This window comes from Poecilia mexicana, unplaced genomic scaffold, assembly GCF_051168715.1.
Source record: "Poecilia mexicana isolate PSO_F unplaced genomic scaffold, ASM5116871v1 scaffold_22, whole genome shotgun sequence".
In the NCBI taxonomy this organism is placed as follows: domain Eukaryota; kingdom Metazoa; phylum Chordata; class Actinopteri; order Cyprinodontiformes; family Poeciliidae; genus Poecilia; species Poecilia mexicana.
The window spans coordinates 18,179,357-18,196,720 of record NW_028263391.1 but is presented as its reverse complement, the minus strand read 5'-3'; the positions used below and the strand labels follow the sequence as shown (position 1 = coordinate 18,196,720).

General features: G+C 38.8%; 4 protein-coding genes across 4 annotated transcripts in view; 1 reads left to right on the top strand and 3 right to left on the bottom strand.

The window, feature by feature from the left end:
* Positions 1-978, bottom strand: part of eml5 (EMAP like 5) — a 45,994-nt gene extending 45,016 nt beyond the window's left edge. Inside the window, exon 1 of the mRNA XM_014996631.2 lies at positions 437-978. Within this exon, the coding sequence (XP_014852117.2) occupies positions 437-633 (197 nt within the window). The 5' untranslated portion in view covers positions 634-978. The remainder of the gene's footprint in view (positions 1-436) is intronic.
* Positions 979-2,438: 1,460 nt separating this feature from the next.
* Positions 2,439-7,210, top strand: ttc8 (tetratricopeptide repeat domain 8). Its single transcript, XM_014996613.2, has 14 exons — positions 2,439-2,642; positions 3,074-3,194; positions 3,307-3,370; positions 3,462-3,621; positions 4,643-4,732; positions 4,816-4,860; positions 4,951-5,036; positions 5,137-5,224; positions 5,318-5,428; positions 5,514-5,653; positions 5,761-5,935; positions 6,043-6,165; positions 6,684-6,767; positions 6,879-7,210. The coding sequence occupies exons 1-14, from the start codon at positions 2,529-2,531 to the stop codon at positions 6,993-6,995; spliced, it is 1,518 nt and encodes a 505-aa protein (XP_014852099.2). The 5' UTR covers positions 2,439-2,528; the 3' UTR covers positions 6,996-7,210.
* Positions 7,065-10,675, bottom strand: LOC106923541 (uncharacterized). The gene is made up of 6 exons (XM_014996619.2): positions 10,385-10,675; positions 10,049-10,168; positions 8,830-9,078; positions 8,570-8,733; positions 7,840-7,976; positions 7,065-7,748 (listed from the first exon to the last, which is right to left on the bottom strand). The coding sequence occupies exons 1-6, from the start codon at positions 10,485-10,487 to the stop codon at positions 7,598-7,600; spliced, it is 924 nt and encodes a 307-aa protein (XP_014852105.1). The 5' UTR covers positions 10,488-10,675; the 3' UTR covers positions 7,065-7,597.
* A 4,117-nt stretch (positions 10,676-14,792) lies between these two features.
* Positions 14,793-17,122, bottom strand: LOC106923542 (uncharacterized). The gene is made up of 6 exons (XM_014996620.2): positions 16,887-17,122; positions 16,608-16,721; positions 16,080-16,337; positions 15,591-15,754; positions 15,275-15,411; positions 14,793-15,164 (listed from the first exon to the last, which is right to left on the bottom strand). Exons 1-6 carry the CDS (start codon positions 16,963-16,965, stop codon positions 15,008-15,010), a joined length of 909 nt encoding a protein of 302 aa, XP_014852106.2. The 5' UTR covers positions 16,966-17,122; the 3' UTR covers positions 14,793-15,007.
* Positions 17,123-17,364: the final 242 nt, after the last annotated feature.

Below are 17,364 nucleotides of genomic sequence, written 5' to 3'. Positions count from 1 at the left end.
TTATTTGTAATTTCACAGGCTGATCTGTAATTGAAGGTAAATTAAGAAAAAAAAATCCTAAATATTTTCTCGTATTCATATTCCAGTAAATAATTCGCTTATTGTTGCTTATATTTGAGTTTTGCATTGTAATTATGGGATAAGTAGGGAGCCAGAACATTTGGCATATGGAGTGGGAGCAGCGTGATATAGAGTGGCTGATTAAAAATCATCTGACCTTAAGCAGAAAAGCTCAACCTCGCTATACATTTTATGGATATGCTGCTTTCATATCATATTACACCGCACAAGGTGACGCCTGCATCCACAATGTCAACAGCACACTGTCAGTGCACGGACTACTGGGAGTCTGGTGCTGTCCGTGGTGCTGAAGCAAAAAAACCAAACAAACAAGACAAAAACAACAAAAAAATTGACATGTCTGATTTTACTCTACCTTATTATGTCATCGTTGTGCCCCAAGTAAAATTTCTGCTTGTGCTCCCGGGTGTTGTACACAACTCCCACACCCGCGACGAAATAGACGATTTCCTTGGCGGCGGTGTAATACAGGTTGTTGCGGCACTGATGTCCCCGGTATCCGTACACCCACTCCAGTCTCAGGTGGCAGTTGGGAGCAGTCCTGTCAGCCATCTCTCCCTCAATATGTGTCTCTCCGATGCTGTCACGTAGGCTTTCTGATACAGTGTCATTCGCCAAAAAGGATTTATTTTTAAGCCTCCGTGTTACATTAGTTCCGTTGGATTCTAACCAGTCCAGAAGGAGCAGAAATGAGGCATTTTCTCAGGGTTGTGTAAGAATTAAAAAAGTCTGGCTGGCTCCTCGGACTAGAGATCTCTGAGAAACAATTTTCTACGTCGCTCTTGTCATTGTGAAAGTCTTCTTGCACTTCTTCTGTCGCGGGCTTTCGCTCCTCTTCGACACAGGTCAAAGCTCCTATCAAATCCTCCAAAGATGGAGCTGTACTGTATTCCAACAACCCCCGCCCACAGTACTGACGGAGCAGACGATCAACCAATCACGTCCTTTGACTCATCTGCGAGGACAGAAAGAAGGTGGGGACGTTCCCCATCACGACACAACTGATTTTCATCTATTCTGTTTGAAAAAATAAAATATATACAGGAAATTATTCAAAGCAAATTTTCTATTAAACTTTCAATATATTTCCAAGTTTGTCTGGTCCTGAAGCAACTTAAGAAATGTAACCTTTATGTCACCTACACACCACAGTTTTTTGGTAAATAGTTTTTGCCTTGTTCAAAGGTCCATTTGAACATTTTGTTTCTTTATCTTTTTTCTTTTCTTTTGGGGTGGAATGACTGTAAAACAACCAACTTCAATTAAATTTGACAGCCTGACAGCCAGTTTATTGTGGATTTTCTCCAGTACATGGAGACTAAAAGTTGAGCTTTATATACAGTCCCATTAATATATGACCAAGTGACCCTTGGGATGTAGAGAAACTTAATACTTTTGTAGCCGTCAACAGACCTTTGGCATTCTAATGGGGTGTTTGACCACTCTTCCTATCAGAAATTGTACAATTTATTATAATTTATTTTAATTTCCTGGCACAGACTTGGCTTTTAAGCATATTGGAACACAGATTGGAAGAAACCAAATAATTTAAATAACAATTTAAATGACAATGTCAGCCAAGGTTAAATTTCAGGATTATTCAGGCTTCGCTTGAAAATACGCTTGGAATTTGTAAACAATTATTAGTGGGCGTGTAGTTATGTATGTTTGAGTACATTAATAATAATCTGAACATCGTAGTACATAGACATTGGATAATTATTTTGGAACAAGAATGGTTCAACTGTATTCTCAAAAGCCCAAAAGATTAGCAGAACTCGGCTGAAAAAGATTAAGCAAAATAAATAAATAATAAATAAATCTATATATAAAAAAAATGAAGCAAAATTAAATAATTTTGTTTTATTATATTAAATAATTATTATTATGTGCTTTTACTACTACTACTACTACTACTACTACTATTATTATTATTATTATTATTATTATTATTATTATTATTATTATTATTATTATTATTATTATTTATTTATTTATTTATTTATTTTTATTTTTTTAATGCATGTCCTGGCTGAAGACAAACACTTAATCGCTTTTAGAACATCAGGTCAAATAAAATAAAGCAAATTAAAATAAAAGATGGTTCTAATTTTGTTTTAACCATTGACTGGTTAAAATTTAAGAACTTCAAAATCTTTCACGAAGCAGTTGGCAAAGTATTAAAGGAATAGACGTAGTTAGCATTTTTTTCACATCACATTGACATGTACTATAGCCTTTTACAACTTATTTATAGAAGTTTAAAGATTTTACTATAACCTACACAGGTTTTATTTTATCTCTTTGCCGGAAGTTCCGGTCTTGTGCAACCAGTAGCGAAGAACCGCCTTCCCGACTGTTGCCAAGTAACCAAAGAAGCTTCAGATTCGCCATCGCTTTTTTCCCTTTTAGCAGCTCGCTAGCAGCGTTTACAGCCTGACACAGTCATGGAGGTGACGATGGACCCTCTGTTTCTTGCATTGAGCTATTTCAGGAGGCGAAAGTTTCAACAGTGTTCAGATATTTGTAGCAAAATATTGCAAGACAGTCCCTACGACCAGGTAATGCCGTTATAGTTAGCAGAGTCTGCTAGTATGCTAACACATTTGTAAAGCTGCTGCGGAGTAATCCAGATTAGTATTCTGCGTGTACCATAACTTAGTGAAAGTCATTGTATTTGTATTTATTTAAGCCACCACAATCATTTTTTGCTATTTTCTGCTTAATTTTATGTTTCTTCTCTTCTTTCCTTTGCATGTTTTTTTTATGTGTTTTCCTCCGTGTATCCTTTATACCCTGGTTTTATTCCTCTCTGTATTTCACTGCATGTCATATTAAGGACTCATCTTTTCTTATCTCAGAGGTAATAAAATACTGCTTTCAGCTCCAGTCTTTTCGTTTGTTTGTTTTATGTCCATAATTCATCAAAGGGCTTGATCCTAACATTCACCTTTAGCTGTATTTGAGTGCTATCTATGTTTGTGTATCACAGGCAGCATGGAGCTTAAAAACCAGAGCCCTCACAGAGATGGTGTACATTGATGAAGTTGATGTTGACCAGGAAGGAATTGCTGAGATGATGCTGGATGAGAGCTCTATCGCACAAGTTGCACGTAAGTTTCAGCTCTTCATCAGCACACCATTGTAAAGGAAAAACTGAAAAAAATATTTAATTCTGGTAACATTTTCTCAGTGAGAAATTGTATTGGTAAAACCCTCTTTTAGGACCTGGAACTTCACTGAGACTCCCTGGAACAAGTCAGGGTGGTGGTCCCACTCCAGCAGTCAGGTATGATTCTTTTATATCATAATAGAATAATATCATAATAGAATAAAAATCACCAGTAATCTTAAAAGAAACCTTTGTCTTAAATTTTTAGGCCTATGACACAATCAGGGCGTCCTATCACAGGCTTTGTGAGACCCAGCACACAGTCAGGGCGTCCAGGAACGATGGAGCAGGCAATCAAAACCCCGCGCACTGCAAGCACAGCGCGTCCTGTCACTAGTTCTTCTGGTAGATTCATTCGTTTGGGAACTGTGAGTGTTCATGTGCAAATACAGTCTATCCACAAAGAAACAGCAGGGTTTCTCCAAAAAAGATATTGAACTATTTTAAAATTAACATTTAGTTACCAATTAACCTTTAGTTACCAATATATATAGTGTCAAATATATGTATTGAATCCTCTGGTAAAGATGTCTAAAATACCTTAAAATAAATGAATCTTTTATTGGTAGATTATAATCTTACATTATAAAATGTAGGAAAAAATTGTTGTTTATTTCGAATTTGTTTATTCACTGGGAAAAAATATCCCACTTGGAAATATCTATTTTTAAAGGAATTACTATAATCCTGCTGTTGATTTAAAAAGAAATCCTGTGTGTATAAAACAAATTAAATTCAACTATACAATAATATTCAATAAATTAGAGAATATGTTCAGACAAATCTTGTTTGTGAGATTAAATGTACCTTTTGAAAATAACAACCTTAAGCAGAGATTAAATTAATTTTTTCTTTAAGCCCACATTTCTGTTTTTTAATTGATTTTTATTGGTCTAATGGAGCATTCTAATCTTAAATATGGTATTTTCATTGGTTACTTGCAAAAAATTATTATGATTAAGAGAAATAGAAGTGTTAAAACATCAGTCTTTTGTCTAGTTAATCTAAATGTGTTTCACTTAGGGAAGAAGTCACTGAAATAAATAAACTTTTCAAGAGTATTATTATTTATTGAATGGTAGGTTGTATTTAATTTAAAAGACACTGTTTGGACTAACAACAATTGTCAAATCAGTTATGTTATGAAATTCCTTCTCTCATTATCGATATACTCTGATTTATGGTAGAAATTTTCTTATAATTTTAAGTGTCAGAACATGCAACTGCACTCAAAGATGGATTCATTTAAAGACTTTCTATACATTTGAACAGGTCTGCCAGTAAAAATGACCATCACAGTACATACGAGGCTCTCACAAAAGATTAATCAGGTTATTTCTGAATTTAATTTCCATCAGATGTTTAACACTGTATCCCCCTTTCCACTAGGCTTCAATGCTAACCAACCCAGAAGGACCTTTTATAAATTTGTCGAGAATAAACCTGTCCAAGTATTCTCAAAAGCCAAGTTTGTCCAGGGTAAGACAAAAACCTTCTTTCCAGCAATTTAGTACAATATTTTCTTTTTCCACGTTTAATGTGATCGAAATTTCTCTTTGCAGACTTTATTTGAGTACATCTTTCACCATGAAAATGATGTTAAAAATGTAAGTGTTCCTCTCATGTGTGGAACATAGCTTAAGTTTTTAATTTCTGATCATTGGCTGCTAATATATGCGGCTTAATTTTCTGTACAGGCTTTAGATTTAGCAGCTCAAGCTACTGAGCATGCACAGTTCAAAGATTGGTGGTGGAAGGTTCAACTAGGAAAATGTTACTACAGGTAAGAATGTCATACAACCATCGAAACTGTGTAGATGTAAGCATTGGTGTTTCTTATTAAACTGTGCTGTTTAACTTTTTTTTTTTTTTTACCTTTTCAGACTTGGTTTATACAGAGAAGCCGAGAAACAGTTTCGATCAGCTCTCAACCAGCAGGATGTGGTAGATACGTATCTCTACCTCACAAAGGTAGTGACTAAACTATGACTTCTGTTCTTAGTAACTCTGAGCATGTTTAAGAAATCATTAAATGCAAAATCATGGTTGTTTTACTTCTTCAAGGTTTATCAGCGCATGGATCAACCAATAACAGCCCTCAACCTTTTCAAGGAAGGCCTGGACCACTTCCCTGGTGAGGTCACTCTTCTAACGGGAATCGCCCGCATCCATGAGGTATATATGTCGACATAAAGCCTTCTCAGTCTCCTGTCATGATTTAAATGAGATATTTTCTGTTTCTAATGGGATTTCTTTCCAGGAGATGAACAACATTACATCAGCCACAGAGTACTACAAAGAGGTCTTGAAGCAGGATAACACACACGTAGAGGCGATTGCCTGCATAGGCAGCAATCACTTCTATACCGACCAGCCTGAGATCGCCCTGCGGTTCTACAGGTCAGACCAATTTACTCTCCCGTGAAGCTGGCACCATATTTTCAAAATTTAAAGTGTAAACCTTTTGCACAGTTATGGTTGATTGAGCACGCTTGTTCTCTTCCTAGACGGCTTCTCCAGATGGGAGTATATAACTGCCAGCTGTACAACAACCTGGGCCTCTGCTGTTTCTATGCACAACAGTACGACATGACTCTGTCCTCATTTGAGAGAGCTCTGGCACTGGTGGCCAGTGATGAAGAGCAGGCGGATGTCTGGTACAATATTGGGCATGTTGCTGTGGTGAGTCAGTAAACTATAGAAAAAAAATACTACTTGCTACTTGCACAAAAAGAGCCATTTATTGATATAAAAATCATAAAAGCTAATATTATATTGTATGTTTAAAGGGCATCGGGGACTTGACGCTGGCATATCAGTGTTTTAAACTGACCCTGGCTTTCAATAATGATCATGCTGAGGCCTACAACAACCTGGCGGTACTGGAACTGCGAAAAGGTCATATTGAGCAGGTGAGAGCAGAGATTGCTTTTTTACCTGGTAAATATAGAATTAACAACATATTATTTTACACAGTTTATTGTGATGCAAAATGTCATGTAGGTGTTTGCCTTTTGAGAGAAAAAAACAGAAGCAATCAAATGTGTAGTAATGTCAAAAGATGACTACCAAATATACTGTTTTTAAGTGTTCTTATATCTACATATGGATTATTTTTGTTATTAAAGAAGAATGATCCATATTATTACATATTAGCCAAAAACCTTTTAATAAATTTGATTAATCTGTTTTTTGTTTTTGCTCAATTTTAAAGTTTTTGTCCTTTTTTTTTATATATTAGCTGTTCTTGTTTTACACCAGCTGTTCATATTCTGAAAACTTGTAAAAGTAAACCGCAACTTCAGTTTTGTTTTTTTGTTTTTTTGTGAGTCACAATAAGGACCTCTTATCTTCTCTTCATCACAGAATTTTGAGTTCATTTTTAGTGCATTCTGATAAGATGTGTTTATAAAAAATATCTCTTATCCAGTCAAAAGCCTTCCTGCAGACAGCGGCGTTGCTGGCCCCTCACATGTATGAGCCAAACTTCAATCTCTCCATTCTGTGTGAAAAGGTAAAGCTCTACTGTGTAATATAGCGTTTAAACAGTGCATTTCTGTCAAGTCATTAATCACTTTCATATGTACGTACATATACAATATGGATGTCTTTTGTTTGTGTTCAGATTGGAGACCTTCAGAGCAGTTACACTGCAGCTCAAAAGTCTGAGGACGCTTTTCCAGAGCACATCGACACTCAGCAGCTCCTCAAGCAGCTTCGGCAGCACTTTGCAGTTCTATGAGCCATCAGACATCCGACCAAAAAGTTGAGAAAGTAGTAAAAGACGGGCAGGTTAGTCAGATGGAAAACATTAGTTGTCGTTTATGTTTATTCATAACAGAATGGTAACTAAAAATCCAGATTTACAGAATAAATCATGGGATGACATATTTACTCTAGTTTGATAAAGATGTACTGGGTGTTTCCCATAAATAAATTGCATCAGTTGAATCCAAATGTTTTGCATAAAGTTCCACTCTGTTGTATTGTAGATATGCACAGAAGCACACTTCTTTTTTATTTCACACAAATCTTTGTAAAACTCTGGAGAATTTTAGAATGATTAACTGATAAATTTTCATATATATATATATATATATATATATATATATATATATATATATATATATATATATATATATATATATAGTAGTGTCAAATATTTATTATACAAAAATCTAAAAATGTATGTATTTTCTGATAAAATTTTTGTAGTTTGACCTTCCCTGCCATTTATAGGTTATATAAGATAAACAATAAAGAAACAGCACAAAAGAGTCTCTGTAGTGATGCTCAATTGTTGCTTCTGCAAATAAAAGTAGGACTTTAAAAAGAGTGATTTTGTTATCCGAAAGACCTCGGTGCCATTTCACAAATCCACTTCAGGTTATAATTGCACGGTGCATCATTCCAAGACATGAATGGGTTGCTGTTGGGGTACACTGCGGCACAGTCCTCATTGTTTGAGTTGTTTGGCTCTCCGACGTTCCAGAACCTGAAATAAATAATTGGTAGCTTTGTTGAGAGGTAAATTATGCTCTGACACTGTTTGTTTCAAACTGGTTTATCAACTGTATAACTTTTACCCGTCAGTCAGTCTCGTCCCATCCACCCATTTCCAGACCCCTTCCTCTTCCACGTCTCTCAGTCCGATCCAGAAACCACTTTGCGACATTGGTCTTGAAAGCTCTTGATTAATTGTTATGAGCCTAGTTATTCCAAGCTGACAAAAAATATATAAACAGATGTTCACTGATACATATGCAATGTAGTAGAAAAATATTTATCTCATTATGGATTTCTTCTGTTAAACACATTTGGCAGATAACCCAAGTAACCCACGTTTTCAAATGATTATTTTCTTTTATTAGGGGAAAGATTACTACCTTCAAAACCAATTTGGCCCTACGCATCTGCATTTGTTGAGATCAGTATTACTAACCACACTGACCTAATTGCTGCATAAAAACAGGACTTGAATAGAACCTGTTTGACAACACGAAGTAGACTAAAAAATTTCAAAAAGTAGCACAACATAAATAGAAATTCAAGAACAGATGGGTTATGCTGTGGCTTGACCCTACAATGTGACTAAATTAAAGCAATTCTGCAAAGAAGAGCGGGTCAAAGTACCGCAAAGTGACGTAAAAGACTTATTGCTGGTTGCTACAAACATTTGATGGCAGCTGTTGCAGCCAAGAATAGCACAACTATTCTATTCAAATTAAAATGGCAAATACGTTTTTACAGCACTACATATTTTCTGAAATGAAATGTAAATGTTAAGAATATTAAAACTTAGACCGAATGTCCTACATGCTTTTCTCTGTTGTTCACAATGGCCAAGTCTCCTCCCTGCCTCCTGCAGGACTGCCGGGCCTCGTTCCACGATGTGCGGTAAAAAGTGTCCGAAAACGGGAAGTAATAGCAGCTTGAGCTCATGAAAGTCCATCCAGGCAAACAGTGTCTGCAGCCCTCCTCTGTTTTTAAATAAAAAGAGGGAAGGATAATATTCTATTGGCTGGTTTGCAATTATAAAACGCGTTTGTACTTATAGGGATTAAAAAGCCTCTCACTTATCATCGGTAAATGGGATTGCAACGATGCAATGTCCATCTGCAACTTTTCCACCTGCTTTTCGTAGTCTTTGACTCTGAGGGTCTGGTGTTCGAGCTCCCACTTGATGAGTTGCTGCTCGCTGATCTCCATGGCCAGCTGTTTCTTGACTTCATCCCTGCTTTGCAGTGCAGCGTCATAAGAAGCCTGAAGTTTTCTTATCTCTCCGCTGATGTCTCTCACTATGTTGTTTTCAGTTAGTTTGTTATCTGCAGCCAGTAAAAAAAGAGAAATTGCACATATTTTAGTCATTTACAGTTAACCTGATAATTAAAACAAACACCCAATTAATATTACATGTGGTTATTGCTTTTGTCAGATTAACCATATATGAACCATTTTTTCAGTGGGGAATGATTTTTTAGAACAGAAATTGATGCAAATCTCTTAATTTATTGCACATTTTCTGTAATACACAGAATCCAAACTATACATTCATAGAACTAACCCTAATTCTAACCCCTAACCCTTTCTAATATTTGGCTACATGTTCTTTAGTGAATGCTGAGAAAAATGCTAACTTTTTCTTCTTTGGTAAGGACCTGGGATATTTCTGACTGGATATTTACCTCCTCTTCCTGACGTAATGGAAATATTTCCTTTAGATTACATTAATACTTGCTTGAATCCTGATTTGAAGCATGGTTGTGCATTTTCAGTAGGTTTGAGATTGTAGCTGCGCTTAAAACAATTTCAATGTGCATTTAAGATCGTAGTCCAATCTGAACATTCAGTCTAAACCTTTTTTCTGGATTGAGGTTTGGACAGTCTCACAAGACAAAAAATGAACTGTTTGGCCACAATGACAAGAATGATGTTTTGAGGAATAAATGTGAGGCTTTTTTTCTACTTTAAAAATAATAATAATTTAAGTTGTTTGTTGTATAATTATTCTACTATGAAAAAGAACAGTTCAAATCTGTTTTAAAAATCTCTAATTAAATATATAGAACTTTAATCTGAACTGCATCTGATAATTATTGGTTCAAATTCTGTTTTCTGATTACTTTCACTTAACGTTACAATTCTTGTTTCAAATACTTGTGTGTTTAGTTTATTGCTTCCGATAAATTGTCTGGTTTTGGATGATAATGTGACATAAAAATCTGACCATAGAAGCTCGGTTTCAAATCCAATGCATTGTATTAGTTTAAAGTTACTTGGGTAAAAATAACTTACAGTACACCCCAAGGCCAATATTAACCAGTAGCAGAATCACCGCTAACGCTGCTAGGCTCGCTGTTAGCAGTTTGTAACGATTCACGATGGTAGATTCAGGTCTCATCGTCGACACAGTCACTACACAGAAAATATCAGACATCAACATGGATATTAAAGAAAATGGTGTAAAGAATAAAATATAAAAACTAGATGGATATCTTCAATATATCACCCGTTTTCAAATACAAAAGCTAAATGCAAAATTTAAATAAATAATAAGTCCTTATTCTCTACAGCAAAGAAGAAATGATAACGTTTGTGTGACTGCAATGCTCTCTCATTGGATTTACATACCTTGATTCTCCTGATTTGATGGTAGATGAGGCTCATCTTCAGTGAATTCCTCCTGACTAATCAGTTTGTTATATGGACGACCTGAATTTTGCATTTCCTCCATTTTTGAACGTTGAATTGAGAGTGATCTCAGAGAAAAATCCAGCAGAGATTGTTTGTTAGGACATTGCCCTCAGAGCTCTTGTGTGTCCAAAGTTACACACAGAAAAAGTTCATTTGTTAAATATTGACAGACAATTGGGTCCCTGGGCCGGGTTTTAGCAATAGCCCCATCCCCTATTATCACTTAGTTTTTAGGAAATTCGTGCTTTGGAAGCAGCATATTAAATAAGTTTATAAAAGAAACTTGCAACCCTACATTAGGTGAGGTGTTTTAATTTGATGGACAAAACACATTATCATTGAAGTAGAGTACAGCTGAAACACTTGCATAACTGGCGGATTTGATACAATCCTCAACCAAAAGGGCATATCTATATTTATATAAAAATCCCCTTCTCACCCTCCGCGGGTGGTCTCTCTCATCCTCTGAGCTCGGGTCCTCTACCAGAGGCCTGGGAGCTTGAGGGTTCTGCGCAGTATCTTGGCTGTGCCTAGAACTGCACATTTCTGGACTGAGATGTCTGATGTTGTTCCTGGGATCTGTTTGAGCCACTGCTCCAGTTTTATATATATATATATATATATATATATATATATATATATATATATATATATATATATATATATATATATATATATATATATATATATATATATATATATATATATATATATATATATGACTGTATAGCTCAGTGGGTAAGACACCAGTCTACCACCTGGGAGACCGGGGTTCGAATCCAGGTTGGGGCAAGTTACAACAGTGCAATTGAGCTATGCAGTGTGGGTCCCTAGGCAAGACCCTTGGAGCTATATAGCCTACCTCATACAATGAGAGACACTGATAAGCATGACATGCCGGCTCAGACGTCGCCCGGCCAAACAAGGTCTGCGTCAGGTGCTGGGGAACCAGAGCACCTTGATGAAAAATGGGCTACTGGAACAAGACGGAAATGGGCGAGAGACGAAAACATGGATCTGTTGGAATGCTACTACTCAAGTAACCCTAGTCAGAGGGGTTACATGCAAAGACTGAGGGTGGAATGGTTACTTCGACACCCACAGTCTACAATGACTGCCAAACAACTAGTAGCTCAGTGCTCCAACATCCGCAAACGGCAACTGCTATCACAACTTGAGATTGACGAGGTACAACACAAATGCTACGGCATAAGGGAGGAGCCCAAAGGTAAGGTCAGGGGGGAGTTAACTACTCCCCACCCCGAGACTGGGTATGCAGCCCCAGTAATGAACGAACTATCAAAGCTGAACGAGACAGCAACTGACCTGAGAGAGAGAATCGTGGCCCGAATGAACACCAGGCAACCCCGACGCCAATTACAACGGCTGAGTGAAGTACCATCAGAAAGTCTCATTGAAGATGTGAATGCAGCATTGAGAACAATCCCTACCAACACCATAACAGAAACCAATGAGCTGATATACAACTCAGCATCAGTGATCCTTGAAATGCTCGGCTATAAGAGCAACCATGAGACCCAATATCCATCATGGAAAAGACGGTTAGAGGCTAAGATCAAGATAACAAGGAGGGAAGTGAGCCAGCTGTCAGAGCTCCTAAGGGGTGCAATGAAAAGATCAGTACCCAAGAAGTACAGCCAGATGCCCATACCTGAAGCACTCGAAACTGCCAAACAAAGGCTCCAAGCCTTGGCCAGCCGCCTAAAGAGATACACAAGAGAGAATGAAGCCAGGAGGATCAACCGGCTCTTCTCCACCCAACCAGCTAAAGTGTACTCTCAATGGCAGGGTACTAACAACAGAGCAGACCCACCAAGGCTGGAGACTGAACAATACTGGAAAGGCATATGGGAAAGGAAGGCGTCCCACAACAGCAAGGCACAGTGGCTAACCTCTCTACGAGAGGACCACAGCAACCTCCCTGAACAAGCCCCGGTAACCATCACTGTGGCAGATGTCCAAGAAAGAGTCTCGGGTATGAAAAACTGGACAGCACCAGGGCCTGACATGATCCATGCCTACTGGCTAAAGAAACTCACTGCCCTCCATGAGCGACTGGCAGCTCAACTGAACCAGCTGCTACAGAATGGGACTCACCCTGAATGGTTAACTGAAGGGCGCACAATCCTGATCCAGAAGGATCCCTCAAAGGGTTCAGTCCCATCCAACTATCGGCCAATAACCTGTCTCTCTACAACATGGAAGCTCATGTCAGGCATCATAGCGGCTAAGATAAGCGGACACATGGATAAATACATGAGCACGGCACAGAAGGGCATCGGCATAAATAGTAGAGGAGCCAAACACCAACTCCTTGTAGACCACACAGTCGCCCGAGACTGCAAAACCCGACACACCAACCTGTGCACCGCTTGGATTGATTACAAGAAAGCCTATGACTCAATGCCACACACCTGGATCATTGAATGCTTAGAGATGTACAACATCAATAGGACTCTAAGAGCCTTCATTGCAAACTCGATGGGGCTGTGGAAAACCACCCTTGAAGCCAACTTGAAGCCGCTTGCACAAGTGTCCATCAAATGTGGCATATACCAAGGAGATGCTCTGTCCCCACTGCTGTTCTGCATAGGCCTGAACCCCCTCAGCCAAATCATCAACAAGACTGGCTACGGATACCGACTTAAGAATGGGGCCACAATCAGTCACCTCCTCTACATGGATGACATCAAGCTGTACGCCAAGAGCGAGCGAGACATCGACTCACTGATCCACACCACCAGGATCTACAGCACTGACATTGGGATGTCATTCGGACTAGAGAAGTGTGGCCGGATGGTTACAAAGAGAGGGAAGGTCGTCCGCACAGAAGGAGTCTCACTCCCAGAGGGAACGATAGCAGACATAGAGCACAGCTACAAGTACCTGGGAATACCACAAGCAAATGGCAACCTCGATGAGGTCACAAGGAAAGGAGCCACAGCCAAATACCTCCAACGAATAAGGCAAGTCCTGAGAAGCCAGCTCAATGGCAAGAACAAGATCCGTGCAATAAACAGCTATGCCTTACCAGTAATCAGATACCCTGCCGGAATAATTAGCTGGCCAATGGAAGAGATGAAGGCCACGGATGTTAAGACTCGGAAGCTACTAACTATGCATGGAGGGTTCCACCCCAAATCCAGCACCCTGAGACTGTACACGAGCCGTAAGGAAGGAGGCAGAGGACTAGTGAGTGTGAGAGCCACTGTCCAGGATGAAACATCTAAGATCCATAAATACATCAAGGACAAAGCCTCAACGGACGATGTGCTCAGCGAATGTCTCAGGCAATGGGGAACAGAGGACGAGGTGCTGGAGGAACCATCATGGGAAGACAAGCCCCTACATGGGATGTACCACCGACAAATAACTGAAGTGGCTGATATCAGGAAATCCTACCAATGGCTGGAGAAAGCTGGACTCAAGGACAGCACGGAGGCCCTCATCCTGGCCGCCCAGGAACAGGCCCTAAACACCAGAGCAATAGAAGCTCAGATCTACCACACCAGACAAGACCCAAGGTGTAGGTTGTGCAAGGAGGCCTCTGAGACAGTCCAGCACATAACAGCAGGGTGCAAGATGCTGGCAGGGAAAGCGTACATGGAACGACATAACCAAGTGGCGGGCATAGTGTACAGGAACATCTGTGCAGAATATGGACTGGAAGCCCCGAGGTCAAAATGGGGGACACCCCCAAAGGTGGTGGAGAATGACCGAGCTAAGATCCTGTGGGACTTCCAGATCCAGACAGACAAGATGGTAATGTCGAACCAACCGGACATTGTGGTGGTGGATAAAGAACAGAGGAAAGCCGTTGTGGTGGATGTAGCAATACCAAGTGACCACAACATCAGGAAAAAGGAGCATGAGAAACTGGAGAAATACCAGGGCCTCAGAGAGGAACTGGAGAAGGCCTGGAAGGTGAAGACCACAGTGGTGCCTGTGGTCATCGGGGCCCTCGGGGCAGTCACCCCCAAACTGGAGCAGTGGCTCAAACAGATCCCAGGAACAACATCAGACATCTCAGTCCAGAAATGTGCGGTTCTAGGCACAGCCAAGATACTGCGCAGAACCCTCAAGCTCCCAGGCCTCTGGTAGAGGACCCGAGCTCAGAGGATGAAAGAGACCACCCACGGAGGGTGAGAGGGGAATTTTTTTTTTTTTTATATATACAGAATAATTCTCTTTTAAATGTCTTCTAAATGTTAAAAGACAATATGCAAGATTTGTAAACACTGTGACAGAAATAAAAAAACTATTTCCCAGTGTGTTTTTTCAGATTCATAAAACCGTTATTTGTTTGTGAAATCATAAAATCAGATTTATTTTTTAACATTTATTTGTGCAATAAGACTTCCTTTTAATTACACAAGCATAGAAAGCGCAACACATACACATGTCGAACTTTGAAATGTTCTAAGCCGATAAAAGATTGTTTAATACAAAGTTTATGAATTGTGAAATCTTTGCTAACCATTACAGATTAGAATGCTTAACAAAAGTCTTCAGGCTGTTCATATGCATGTTTAAATGATTTCATTTATTGCTTTGCCTGATCTCACAGATCCAGTTCAGTAGATGCTGCTGGCAGTTTCCAGTGTACCAAGTCCTCATAGTGTCTCCATAGTAATGAAAAGCAGCACAGTTCCCACTCTGAGGTCCAGTATGACTGGGTTGCCCACTTCTCCAGTACCTGTGATAATTAATCAATGCTCAGAGATTCTCGCTGTTGTTTGTTAGAAGCTATGATGTTCTTTATGGGTTATTTTAATGACTAATAATGACAATCATTGAAATTCTTACATTACGGATGTCTCTGTCACATTGTTTGTCCATGTCCACGTTCCCAGATGGTTCACTTCACTTAGGCCGATCCAGAACCCGTTCATCCACCACATGCTACTGCTGTCTGTCCTCGGAAAATTCGTACTTATGAGTTGCTGTAAACAACAGGACATATGTGATAATGAATTACTTGTCGAAATATAGTGAAGCCAAAGAGAAAACAAAAGCTTAGTAAAGTGAACTCTTTCTTTCAGGACCTCTTTCTGCGTTTTAGACAAATTCACATTGTTGCTGTAATTCAGCCCTTTTAAACAGGATTTACATTTTGACCCACCTGTTCCTCCAAGCTGTTGATTATGAGCAGGTCGCCTCCTTGGCGAATGCAGTCAGCTCTGCTGTCTGACCAGTTCTTTCTTGATTCCGGTTCATAGTTAGAAAAGTAGTAGCATGACGTTTTCAGTAGGAGCCATCCTGAAGGGCATCTGCCACAGTTTTTCTCTGTTAAATAGAAATCAAGACAGCTCTGTTTGTTAGCTGAAATTAGTTTTTGATTTCTGAAAACAAGAAAAGCTGCACTGCGTATCCCAAAGGCATTCCGTTTTTAGACAAACTTCAATATATTCTATTGGAATTTCTTTTATGACAGGCAACACAAAGTAGTGCAAAAAATCAGAGTCGAGAAGCCTCTAAATAAATTCCTGTGCATCTAAAAATTGTAAATGTGCTCTATAAATAGTCATCTAATGCTTGATTAATTGTTTGATTTAATGAATGTCTGCAAGAGACAGTGGGGAAAATGTATTTCTTAAAAACTTAAAACTACCAAGAGCAGATGCATTGGACAGGAGATTTGTCTTTTCTGTTTGCAGGTTGCTTATTTTCTTCTGAAGGCTGTCAGTCAGAGTCTTCTTCTGCCTCACGTCCAGCTTTAGTTGGACATAGTTGGCACGCTCTTTCTCCAGTGAGTTCTGGGCCTCCTTTCTCTGTCTTATTAGATCCGTGTGGTTGCGGAGAAAGTTCACCTCCAGAAGGAGGGGTGAAGCAGCTATATCAGGAACCTGAAAGTCTTTGGCGTTAGCACCTGTACAATAAAAAACTGAGTAAGAGGACACAAACAATATGTCTGGCTTAAGAAGAAGCTTTCTGCTTAACACATTTGGTCCAGATCTCAACATTTAAGTGGAGGTTTGAATAATACTGTAACATTTTAGGTTACTAAAATTTACAGAACAATGTTTATTTTTGTAGCCTTTAACATACCCACAGTGTCTGACTTCATATTAGTGTGGCAATCAGCTCAGAAATCTTTTGGTAACTCCACAGTCGTGTACAAACAGATTTTCACACTTACAGTAAATCCCAATGACAGCAGCAGAAATCAGTAAAGCAGCATTTAGCAGGCCCAGGCTTAGTACAACCAGTCGCTGGTGTTGAAATGTATATTCACCAATTTCTGCAAACAGACCTTAACAATATTCCTCAGTGTTAATCCTCAAAGCTAATTCTGTATTGCTGAATTTAAAAAATAGAAATAAGTGTGACATTTTAAAAAGCTGGATAAGCTAAACAAGAGGATGTTAAAAGGAAGCAATCATGGGAAGCTGTAATAAAGTTCATAGTAAAACTCTACCTTGTCCAAATGTTCGTCGATGAGAAGGTGAAACCTCATCCGTGGTCAAATCTTGGTAAATCTTTCCTTCGAACGACATCTTTTCCTCTCTTTTTTACTCTGAATTCTGCACTTTACCACTGCTAGTAGTCCACATCGATCTGTTTGTCCTGTTCAAACTAGTGATAAGAGGCACGGGCTCGTATGGTCATGTTTTAAATGGCGTTCTGGTGACCGTGTGACTGGGAGTAGACCTGTTGTACCGATACTTTTTGAAGATTTTCAGTACAAACATGTTGCAAGCATGTTGTATGGCTTAATTGCTGAATATTATAAATAAATTTTATAGATGTGTTTGTGTTTAACTGCCAGAGCTGGAAAAAAAATATGATCAGTATCTTGTAATAATGTTTATATATCTTTAAAACCAAAATAAGTTCTCATAAAGTAAATCAGCAGCACTTTGCAGGATGTTTGAGTTGTCTCAAAGAAACAGTGA